Source organism: Lathamus discolor, chromosome 5 (genome assembly GCF_037157495.1).
Source record: "Lathamus discolor isolate bLatDis1 chromosome 5, bLatDis1.hap1, whole genome shotgun sequence".
Taxonomy (NCBI): domain Eukaryota; kingdom Metazoa; phylum Chordata; class Aves; order Psittaciformes; family Psittacidae; genus Lathamus; species Lathamus discolor.
In genome coordinates, this window is record NC_088888.1 from 15,987,244 (window position 1) to 15,999,246 (window position 12,003).

The 12,003-nt window shown below is 39.1% G+C and overlaps 1 protein-coding gene across 1 annotated transcript in view; it reads left to right on the forward strand.

The window, feature by feature from the left end:
- Window positions 1–12,003, forward strand: part of USH2A (usherin) — a 380,108-nt gene that overhangs the window by 307,722 nt on the left and 60,383 nt on the right. Inside the window, exons 56-58 of the mRNA XM_065679870.1 lie at window positions 4,593–4,700; window positions 5,230–5,413; window positions 5,859–6,016. Of these exons, the coding sequence (XP_065535942.1) occupies window positions 4,593–4,700; window positions 5,230–5,413; window positions 5,859–6,016 (450 nt within the window). The remainder of the gene's footprint in view (window positions 1–4,592; window positions 4,701–5,229; window positions 5,414–5,858; window positions 6,017–12,003) is intronic.

Sequence of the window (12,003 nt, forward strand, 5' to 3'; positions counted from 1 at the left end):
AATCTAGATAAAAATATGCTGCGACTGCTCTGTGTATGGCAAGAGGTTTCAGGTATCAGAATTTCACGAATAAATTCAGTGAAACCATGTGCTCTTTTTTAATGCCCATTTTTCTCTTTAAAATGTAGTTGTAAATGAGTATTGCTTTATTATGCATGTTTCCTTTAAAAGTGAACATGACTCCCTTTAGGGGAATTCAAGTAATTTGTTGCCACAGTAATCTTTTCTATCCTGAAATGTTAAATACTTGGCTTTTCTCCATGCCTTTGCCTCTCTCTAGTCTGCAACTGTCATTTTCTCCCTTCTTACTTTTATACACAATGTTCAGATGATTTTTCTTCTCTTCCAGTTCATGATTAGGTTGCAGCCAGGGCTGTCCCTCTGGGTCATCTCTTTATCTTCTCTCCTTCATGTCTTGTTCAGTAGTTAAGTAGCCTGCATTGTTAAGTAGCCTGCATGTCTTCCATTCAGTATTTTACCTTTCTATGTAATTGTTTCTTATTCTTTCTATTTGTTCATAATATATTCTAATTAAAATATCTTCTTACTGGCTATGAGCAAGTATTTGTTTATAAACAAAGTTCTTGTCCAGACTTTCTTTCTTGTCACAGAATTGCATTGCTCTTGGAGTATTTACAATTAAGCACATTGGCTACATCAAAAGTACCTTAAGGTCACAAAGCCATACATTTAAAAATCAACTTATATTAAACATTTGAATTGACCTGTATAATCTTAATTCAGCCTCTTTCACACAAGCAGTCACCATTAAACTGTAGTGTAGTTATTTGTACACAGAGTTACTGTCTCATTCAGTCCACAAGCTGTGCCTCTTCTGGGTAGAAATGAAATGGAAAAAAACCCAAAATAATTCAAAACAAAACAAAACGCTCCTGTATGTAGGGTTGCTTCCTCACCTTTTGCTATGCCTGGTAAGTTTATTCCTTCTGGAAATCTCAGTGTAAATGGGCCTATGTTTGCATCTACCCAGAGCTAAATTTCCTATCTGCTTGGTGGAAGTCAAGGAGGCACATGGTCTTAAGGTCCTTTCCAACCCTAATTATTCTATTATTCTATTATTTTATGATTCTATGAATGAGGAGCACAGTGAGGGAGGCAGCTGATATGGTGCCAACCCAGAGGGATAGAATGTGGATCACCGAGGGGCTGGAGACATTGGCTGTCAAAAGGAAGAAAGGAGAAGGTGCAGTGTGTTGGGAAGATGGACAAGTGGCAGCACACAGGGCAGTGTGTTAACCCATCAGCTCTCTGTCGAGCTGCTGCGTGCCTCCCTGGGGCCATCCCCACTCTTGCCTATGGTCCAGAACCCCATTACAGCCCATCTTGGAGATGTGCTGGCCTCCTCACAGCTCTGCCCTGTCCAGCTTTGGGAGGGTATCCTGGCCAGCACCATTCTTACGGAAGCGCCTGGGCTGGGGCTGCCGTGATCCCCAACTGGGAAGCCTCGTGAATGCTGTGGGATGCCAGATTAGAAGGCTACAAGCAAGCAGGTGGTGGCAGAGCATGGAGGAGAGGCCACCTCCGGATCAAGGAAGTTGGCTACTGTTGTTCAGGGCATTCATATCTGCTCAGGCTGTGGTACAGAGGAAGGTACATCTTGTCTTGTCCATTTTCTGGACATCCTGCCTTGAAACCTGGGGCCTGAATTTCCTGAGCTCTTGGGGCTGCAGATGAAGGCACCAGCTGTGCTCAAATGGATGAAGTTTTGCTTGAGACCAGGTACTCTGACAGCCAAGTCCCAGGCATCCCAAACAGCCTCCTGGCACGTCCAGAGGGGTATTTGTTTCTCAGTGTCTTTGAGTCAGCATTGTGGTTCTGAGGGAGAAATTTTTTGTCCTTTCTTTTTTATTGTTATTCTTCTGGTACTTTATGAAGCCATTTGCAATTCTCAGCTTGTAGAGTTAATAAAGCAACTGTATGCTGTAGGGCCAGACACTACAAAATTAGGCAACCTAGAGACCAAGGGAACATGTCTTGGAGGGAGTATTAGACAGGACTGTGCCACAAAGCCTATACATAGAGGGGGTCAGTTTGTATTTTACAGCATCCTAATGCTGGGATTTCCTAGTCTAAGAATTCAGTTTTGAAACCTTAATATTTTCACAGGTTTTGTATATTATTTGCTTTTTGCGGCTATTTGTCCCTTTTGCCTTCAGGAAGAGGAATGTTTTTTTAATGGATTATGAAGTGTTAATGAGGATCCTTGAAAGCATTCAAGAGAGAGATTTCAGTGTCTGTGCCTTGTAATGTAATTTTTAAGATCAACTTTGAGCAATACCCAAAAGAGTAGCTTAGCAAAGACTCTGTAGCCTGGGCAGGGGCAAGATCTGTGTGGCAGTTTGATCAGCAGTTAAAGCTGAGCTCTGAGGCATTCAAGATAGGCTTACAGGGGTCTTAAGTGTAAGAAACCTCTAACGGGTGTGCAGAAATGGCTATTTTGAAAGCTTTGTATCTTAGCCAAATTTTTGGTGAGGAGTCCTAAAGTCAAATTCTAAAGCTATGGGCAACTTGATGTCAAACCTGAAGTCATTGACACAGAGCACAAGGGTGCCTGAAAATTTCCAAGGAAAGATCAAAGCAATATATTCTCTTTTAGCCTCATTGGAGGATGTGCAGCATAAAAGGTTTGAACTGCAAATAATCATTTTGAAGAAACTACAGGCAACTGGAATTAGTATCTTGTAGTGCGGAGGGCTTGGTTGTCAGTCATTCTTCTAAACTGCTTTATAGCATCTACAGTACAATCTTGTAACAAATAGGAAAAATAGGGGAAAAAATTAATAAACAGAAGTTGGGAAGGGGACAGGAACACAAAAAAAACCACCTGAGAGACTGGGTAAATTTTCACATGGTAATCTGGGCTGAGATCTGGACTGTTACTATGCTGCAAGTGCCATCTACTTATTTGAAGCTAATTCCAATATATCTATATGAGGGGCATTCATAGATCCTTTGCAGCATAGACATACGTTCAAACTAATTTTTTTGTCAGGTCTTTTAAACTAGTAGAGGATAGACCCAGGGAATTACAGACCAGTCAGGCTCACCTCTGTGCCTGGCAAAATCTTGGAGCAGATTCTCCTGGAAGGCATGCTAAGGCATATGAAAAACAAGGTGCCTGGTGACAGCCAGCATGGCTCCACTAAGGGGAAATCCTGCCTGACCAATTTGGTGGCCTTCTATGATGGGGCTACAGAACTGGTGGAGAGGGGTAAAGCAGTTGATGTCATCTACCTGGACTTGTGCAAAGCGTTTGACACTGTCCCACACAACATCCTTCTCTCTAAATTGGAGAGATATCAATTTGATGGATGGACCACTCAGTGGATAAAGAACTGGCTGGATGGCCACACACAAAGAGTTGTGGTCAATGGCTCGATGTCCAGCTGAAGACCAATAACGAGTGGTGTCTCTCAAGGATCGGTGTTGGGACCGGTCTTGTTTAACATCTTCATCGCTGACATGGACAGTGGGATTGAGTGCGCCCTCAGCAAGGTTGCTGATGACACCAAGCTGTGTGGTCTGGTTGATATGCTGAAGGGAAGGGATGCCATCCACAGGGACCTTGACATGCTTGTAAGGTCGGCTGATGCCGACCTTATGAAGTTTAACCATGACAAATGCAGGGTCCTACACCTGGGTCGGAGCAATCCCAGGCACAGCTACAGACTGGGCAAAGAAGAGATTCAGAGCAGCCCTGCAGAGAAGGACTTGGGGGTGTTGGTTGATGAGAAAATGAACATGAGCCGGCAGTGTGCACTCACAGTCCAGAAAGCCAACCGTATCCTGGGCTGCATCAAAAGGAGCGTGACCAGCAGGTCGAAGGAGGTGATCCTGCCCCTCTACTCTGCTCTTGTGAGACCTCACCTGGAGTATTGTGTGCAGTTCTGGTGTCCTCAACATAAAAAGGACATGGAACTGCTGGAACAAGTCCAGAGGAGGGCCACGAGGATGATCAAGGGACTGGAGCACCTCCCGTATGAAGATAGGCTGAGAAAGTTGGGGCTGTTCAGCCTGGAGAAGAGAAGGCTGCGTGGAGACCTCATAGCAGCCTTCCAGTATCTGAAAGGGGCCTATAGGGATGCTGGGGAGGGACTCTTCATTAGGTACTGTAGTGACAGGACAAGGGGTAACGGGTTAAAACTTAAACAGGGGAAGTTTAGATTGGATATAAGGAATAAGTTCTTTCCTGTTAGGGTGGTGATTCACTGGAATGGGTTGCCCAGGGAGGTTATGAGTGCTCCATCCGTGGCAGTGTTCAAGGCCAGGTTGGACAGAGCCTTGGGTGACATGGTTTAGTGTGAGGTGTCCCTGGCCATGGCAGGGGGGTTGGAACTAGATGATCTTGAGGTCCTTTCCAACCCTAACTATTCTATGATTCTATATGTATATAAAATTAACAATAATACACCATTTCAGTCCTATTCAGATGTAACATAAGAATGGTTCACATTTTCTTTACCAAAAATATTAAATGTTAACTTTAAGACTGGTAACTTTCTATGTAGTGACACAATTCTTGGGATGCCCAGTGTCAACATCTCAGTCTAATCTATGTTTGCTCTTTCTAGGTCTGCAGCCATACACTAATTACAGCTTCATGCTTACTGCATGCACATCTGCTGGGTGTGCTTCTAGCCAACCATTTTCAGGTCAGACTTTACAAGCTGCTCCTCATGGTAAGGGACAAGTGCATTCTTATAGAGATGGTCATGTGGGCTTGTCTTTTCTGATGGTTTAACAAGGTGCAAAAATCCACTTTCACCCATCAAGCTATTGTGTATAAATTTACACAAGAGAAAATCCGCCTGTCTTGGAGTGTTTGTATCTTAACACAGTCTTTATACTGACTGCCTGGCGTGGAATTTCTACTTTCTTTTTGAGATTATTTCCCTAAGTTCCTCTTTAAGTTAGCAAGGTTAGAATTATTAGATGCATATTTTTTAAAACACAAATAAATATGCAGAGACAACCGGGCATATAAAGGTGCAGCCATTGGCCTTGTTCTCCATTAAGCTGTACCTTGACCTGTTGGTTGCATCTGATATAGGGTAAATGCAGAAAGTGTGTTAAATTCTGTCTCTGGCAATGTTTTACGCTTTCCTTACATTGCTGAAAGCAACAGCACTAACTGTGGGAAAAGGAAAAAAAAAAACAAACCCTTTATGCTTCTTTCAAATTAAAATAGCGTCACTGTGATGTTAATAGGGGTATGGCCAAAGCCTCATCATCTCATAGTCAGCTCAACAGAAGTGGAGATCTACTGGAGTGAACCAGAGAAACCCAATGGACTCATTACTGAGTATCGATTATTTCGTGATGGAGAACAGATTTTCCTGTGTGGCAGTACAGACTTAAATTTCACTGATGTAAACCTGCATCGTAACAGGAGGTAAGGCATGTGAAAGAGCTCTGGTAATGGGTGAAAGGAGTTCAAAATATATGTATGTGTGTTTGTGAAATGTACAAGAGATCAGTCACTCTTTTAACAGGAGAAAAATGTCTTACATTACTTAATTACTGGGAAAATTGTTAGGGCACATTTAGGAGGCTTCCAAGTGTTGGAAAGCTTTAATCAAAGGACTTCTCTTTCCTTTCCTTTCCTGAGAATAGGCCATTCTGATTCAAAGAGGGAGAGGCTTTTTTTAACCCATGAATGGTTGGTTGTTGGTGGCTCATTGTTTTTTTCCCTTCATGGAATAGATTTAGAAAAACTTCATTTTTTGAACTCTTTATAGTCTAGTCTCTTTAAATTGTTGAAAATGGAAATGTTCTATTACTGATAACGCCTAAAGCTTCTAACCATAGTGTCTACTGATCTTTTTGTGTTTGTGCAGATATGTTTACCAGCTGGAAGCCAGCACCTTGGGTGGCAGCAACATTAGTGATAAATATGTTATACAAACACCAGTAGGAACACCAGAGAAAATTCATGTCCCATATAATGTCACAGTAATTGATGCATATTCCATATTTCTAGCTTGGGATGTGCCAGGTAAAAGTATATTTTTATGTAGTAATTTGTAGCAAAACGAAAGCATGAGAAAGTTAGTCTGCTCAGGCAGGTAGCTGAATCTTTCAGATATTTTTATTCTTCATATTTAGTTTTAATGTTTGTGTGATTTAAATAACCAGTATCTAAAGCTGCTGTTTCCTAGACACATTTTAATAATATTGGCCTATATACTTGACATGGGTGTTGTGAGGATTAGCTGATCAAAAATCATATGTTCATTTGATCTTGTAAACTATCATTGGGTACAAGTATTGAGGAAAAAAAGAAAAAGCCACAATTACATTGAAAATGGATTTTCTCTTCAGACTAACCTGAGTTATCAACAGGGAAACCTGCCAGATTGTAGGGTTGGTGTTGTCTTGGCAATTAAAATGAGCAGTTGTCCTGCAGATATGCAACGCTGAGCTCCTTTAACAAAAGGTGTCAGAGTGTGACACGGAGATCTTGTGCTAGCTTTGACTTGATTAAGTACGTTTTATCCACCCGGGCACCATAGTGTTTTGTGGACGTGTTATCGTGTTATCTTACAGGAGGGTGGGTCAGCAAAGGCCCTCTTCTCCTGAATATCCCCAGGTTGTCTTGGCCTGCTACCGATGTAGTCTAAGAAGGAATAACTGAATAATAGTATCTTTTTATATAAGAGGCTTTGCTCTGTGTCATTAATATAGATCATAGCTTAAGTGATTGGTGTACTTTACTGATGTTGTAAAAACGGCATGCTATAGTTATTAAGGGATAATGAGAGCATTGTAAATGAACAACTTTCTGTCTAGTGTAGTTCATCTCCAGCAAGGTGTTCTCCACTTTCTACATATTGGTTTTTTTTTAGCTAAAATGAGGTCAATTTCCTTTAGAAACTTCAAGTGTTTGCATGTTGCAAGAACAATATGTTTCATCAATGAACTCAAGGAAGTTTTTAATGTCTCTTCTTCCAGTCACAGTAGAGTCAATTGACATTAAAAATAAAGTCACCTAGAAAAAATATTTTGCCTTCAAGGCTGGGATCGCAAGTTATATGGCAGTGCTTAGCAGCATTCACCCTACCCATTTAAGCAATGATTAATAAATCTATAATACCCTGAGCTGTCAATCTTTTAGTTTTCAGACACACAAAATCCATTATAGAAATGCTGTAATATATGAGAAAGATTAAAATCTTAAATTAAACTTTTCCCCCTACTGCCTGAAAGGATTTAGAACCCAGCAGAAGGGATGTGAATTCAAATGGCATATAATCTACAATTGACTTTACTGGAAAGTGACTCATGCTGCATGATTGTTTTGATAATAAATAGAATTTAAGGTACAAAATATTCAGCAACATTATAAATTAATTTAGAACATAAGAATGTACTGGAATAGCACAGGCTTGTGAAAAGTGTATTATTTCCCAGAAAAGCTTGTCCTTGTTGTTCTAGACTTTTTCTTTTCCAGCTGCTCAGATTCCTGTTACCTGTAGTAGGTTACAAGCCTGCAAGGAGAATCAGGCTCCATGCAGTACATTTGGTTATGTTGTAAATAAGGCTGTGCAGACACAGTTTGTGTATTCGTGAAACCACACAATTAGAGGGGTAAGGAGGAGGCTGGATATTACGGCCTTGTAGAGGATGCAGGGTTGATATATTCAAATGGATGTAGGAATCATTCTCCTCAATCAGGGGAAGGCATATGTATTTCTTCCCAGGTACTGGGATGCACCTTGAACTGTTATGTCACTTTCATGGATATTTGGTGACTCAGTCCCTTCCTCTCTGCCTTCTTGTTCTGGGGCCAATTATTTAAGTATGAATAAGGGATTGGTTTTCATACAGTGCCTGCTGGGTAGACAGGAAAGCAAAACTGTTCCTTTTATTATAGCACCTCAGAACCACTGGCTGATCGTACAGGAATGGGGAGTATTAGCAGCAGATTATGTTACTAAAAGAATACTAAATACTACTAATGCTACAAGCCAACCCTGTGTGAGGAAGCATAGATATATACAGAAGCTAGAGAATTAATTCTTGACCCTTCATATCCCAGTCTAACACTCATTCTTAGATCTTTGTACTCTTAGTGCTTTTTTTCCCCAAGAGGAAGACTGCAGGGGATGCAGGTTCTGATCTTGTGGAATTGCTTACATCCCACTAAGAGGTCCTATGGATGCAGATATCTGGGGCCACATACATCCCCAGCTTGGTAGGATTAGGTTATACCCTACTACTTTTTATCCTTATTTATATCATTGTGCATGGAATAGCTGTGTTTTCCTGATCTATTTCTTAATGTGTATGAATCCATATTTCAAAATAAGCTATATTGAGATAATAAAGGTTTCCCTTATAAACCCAGAATGCAGCATTTGTTATAAGGATTGTCAGGCTCGGAAGTCACTCTTGGATAAGAAATTTGTTTTAATTGAAAGTGTCCATGGAAAAAAGTGCTTTTTATTAACCAGTTTTGATGAGATGGTAGTTGGTCATACTGTCTTCCTGTCTGTGGATATCAGGGATGCTTTAGCATTCTATCTTCTTATCTATTGTAATAAATTTGGATCAAATAATCACCTTCAGGATTAATTATGGGCATCATATTACACAGACCTTCCTTTTGGATGGCTTTAATTATAATGTTTCAACTTCTGTAATTTATCTAAACCTTACGACTGTATAGATATATAGCATTTCAAAACTCCTGACTTAGCTAAATAGCAAGGTGGCCCAGTAGTGGTTAAAGTGACAGATTTGGAGAAAATATTTGACACACCTCACTCACTATGGAAAATAGGACTTTATTTTCTGAAATAGGCATCCCATTATCTTGTGTTGCATTGCCTCAGTGCACAGACCTCAAAGGTATGGTACATTTCACTGATATGCTACAGAAGGATATGTTACAATTATTATGGAATGACTATTAGTGCCATGGATAGAGGCGGAAAAGCTGAATGGGAAAAAAAAGCCCCACCATATAATTCTCCCAAGGCATATCCATAAATGTTATTGATAGGTAGGCAGGTAGCCATTCTGCATTTTAAATCGTTGACAACCCCTCTGGTCCTCACTGGGGTCTTGATTCTGCTAGATAACTCCAGTTGCTGATGATGATACCATGAAGTCTGTACATGCTCGAAAGAGGATCCTGACCTCTGCTCCTGTGCTACTTCCTTCATATGTTAAAGATGGTCTGAACAAAATGTCTTCTTTCATCATGTTGTAACACTCTTCTTCATCCACCTTTGGTTTGCTTATAGATTAGAATTAAAGTTGTGTAACATGTCTGGATTCTTACTTTATTCTTGGTATCAAATTTGGTATTTGAATGACATATATTTGTCTCTTTACCTTCTCCAGCTAAGCTGGTTTCTCCTTTGTTGGTGGCCTCTCAAATTGTTCTGACTTTTTCTAAGGCAATGTTACATTTCCTCAGTTTTGTTTTCTCATATAAATTATTGTTTGCACCACAACACTGTACGGCAAGCTTTTCAAGCTCAATGTCCAGAGTTCTGCATCTTGAAACAAATCAGCATCTCTAGCTACTAATATCTTCAGAGTCTTGCTGGGAATACTTGATACAACCAGAATGAGATAGCTGGGTATTTGAAGCTTAAAGTAAACACTTAATGTCAGGAAGCCAAATAGATTGTTTCTGTTTGTGAAGTTTAATATTAAAATATAACTTTACTCTTACTTGTTTTTAAATAAAAGATATTACATTATTCTTTTAGTGTTTGTTTACTATAAGTGAATGAGTTCAACTATTTTGCTCTAATTGTGATTGAGCTTCACATCATATTAAACAATGTTTAAGCAATTGACTTCAAACAGATTTTTTGTTACCAGTCTGTAAAACAGACTGTGGATTTTTTCCCCCAATTCTAAGCATCTTGTGCTGCAAATTCTATTTTGACCTACCCCAGTTTTGAAGTACACAGAGCCATCAAACCTCATTTGCAGAGTTTTGCACAGAACTGGCCATTAAACATTATCCAAATATGCCCACAAAACCCTAAGGTTTAGTTTGATTGACTTGTCCCATTGCAAAATGTTCACCTGCTGTGAAATGCAGTCACAGGGAAAAAAATAGTGGAATAATTTAACTTTTATATTTGTAAAGATAATCAGGGTTTTTCTGATTACATCTTAACTTCATAAATGTTAAATAACCTATGAGCATCTACTTGTTGTAAATTATGAAAAAGAGTATTGCTGGGAATATTAATCAACTAAACCCTTGTTCTTTAGCGAACATGAAAATGTGTTATGGCACATTGTCATTGTGCTCATGGTAACTTTGACACCAAATAACAAAACTGCCATTTACACTTAGGGTAAATTGGTTCATTTGTGCTTTTACAGTTCCTTTTATTCTGACATAAATTTATGAACTCAGGAATTAACCAAGTCGTATGGTTTCCCAGCTGACTTTAACGAACATGTCCATTTCGTTTCCCTCAGTCATCAGAGCACATGAGGTAGTAGTTTCCGACTGGCTGCAGATGCTGAAGGCTATTGTGGAAGAAAGAGGGGTTTTGCCAGACTGTGTGTTGTATAAGTGTGTATTTTTTGTATTTCAGATTACAAAGAGATCCTTTGATCTAAGCATTTGATTAATTACATCAAATCGCAGAAGGTTTTCCATTGGCTATTGGAATTTTTCAGGATGTTTACTTGATTTTGTTTACAATTTCCTCTTCACTTGTTGAGAATGTTTTTCCTCCTGAGCATATTAATTCTTGGTATAATTCCTAACACATTTCAACATTCACCAGGATTTTAAGATTTTAGGGGTTTGGTTGAGTTTGGTTTGGTTGGGGTTATTTTTCATTTCTGCTGAGATATGGACTGAATGTTGGACATGGATAGGTCAATTGTTTTGAAATAAGTGTCCTCTGCAGCATATTGATGGCTGGATTCAGCTATTCTTGTTTGTATTTAATCTTTGTTGGGAAATCAAGCACTCTGAATAGTTCCAATTTCAAAGGTTTCTGGTGAATTTTCCCTAGAAATTCACCGATCGGATGCACAAAAGAGAATTATGTGTCATTTTAATAAGATAGCAAGGTTTTCTAGCTGGAATATCTGGTCTGTTGTCAGGACTGGAGAAGAAGGGGACCTTAACTAGATTTAAAAAAGGTTTCTATTTGATGTGCTGTTTACCACATCAAGCTCTTACTTTCAGATCTTCTTTGATGTCCTTTACAGGTACTCCAATTACAGCAAAACAACAACAAAAGGTAGTTTAGATGTAATAATATAACTTTAACTACTAGTGTCATTACACAATACATACTTAAATGCACTCTTCCAAGGCATTTTATCTTCCATATATCACAGACAAAAAAATAGCCTTTTTTTTTTGCAGAAGCCATTTACTTCAAGATCACCTCCCAGAGTTTTACTCCGTAACATCCTGCATGACTTTAAAAGTCGTGTTTCTGCTGATCCACTCTTAATGATTAGATCTTGGTGATTTTCTTGAATCTTTTACATTGAAAAAGGAAAATCTTGCAGTGGGATTTTTGTACTTTCTGTCTCCTTTTCTCTTCACCTCTTCCAGTGACTAGTATCAGCACCTTTGTTTTCTTCCTGTAAGATGAGCAGTTGAATAAGATTGAAGTCATGCCACTTCAGGGCTTTCTCTTTTCAGATATTTTTAGTGTAATGGTATTTTGTTTGTTTACCATCTAGAAAGGCAGCATCATCTTCTTTCTTTAAGATTTTTATGTCTTCTTTCTCTTCTAAGAATTGTGAAAACTTGGTATTTCAAAGATTTTTCTGATCTTCCAAAGTATATTGGTTATTTATAGTATCACAAATAAACTTGAAATCTCACTGACTTCTTATAAACCTTTTTTTTTCCTTAGTTAATGTACATAATCACATATATAATTAGCTAAAAAAAAGGGCACTTAAAAGATGCACAACAGTGGGAAAAACGTTGACTTTGTAGCTTCAATTATTGCATTCAATATATCAAGTATCAAT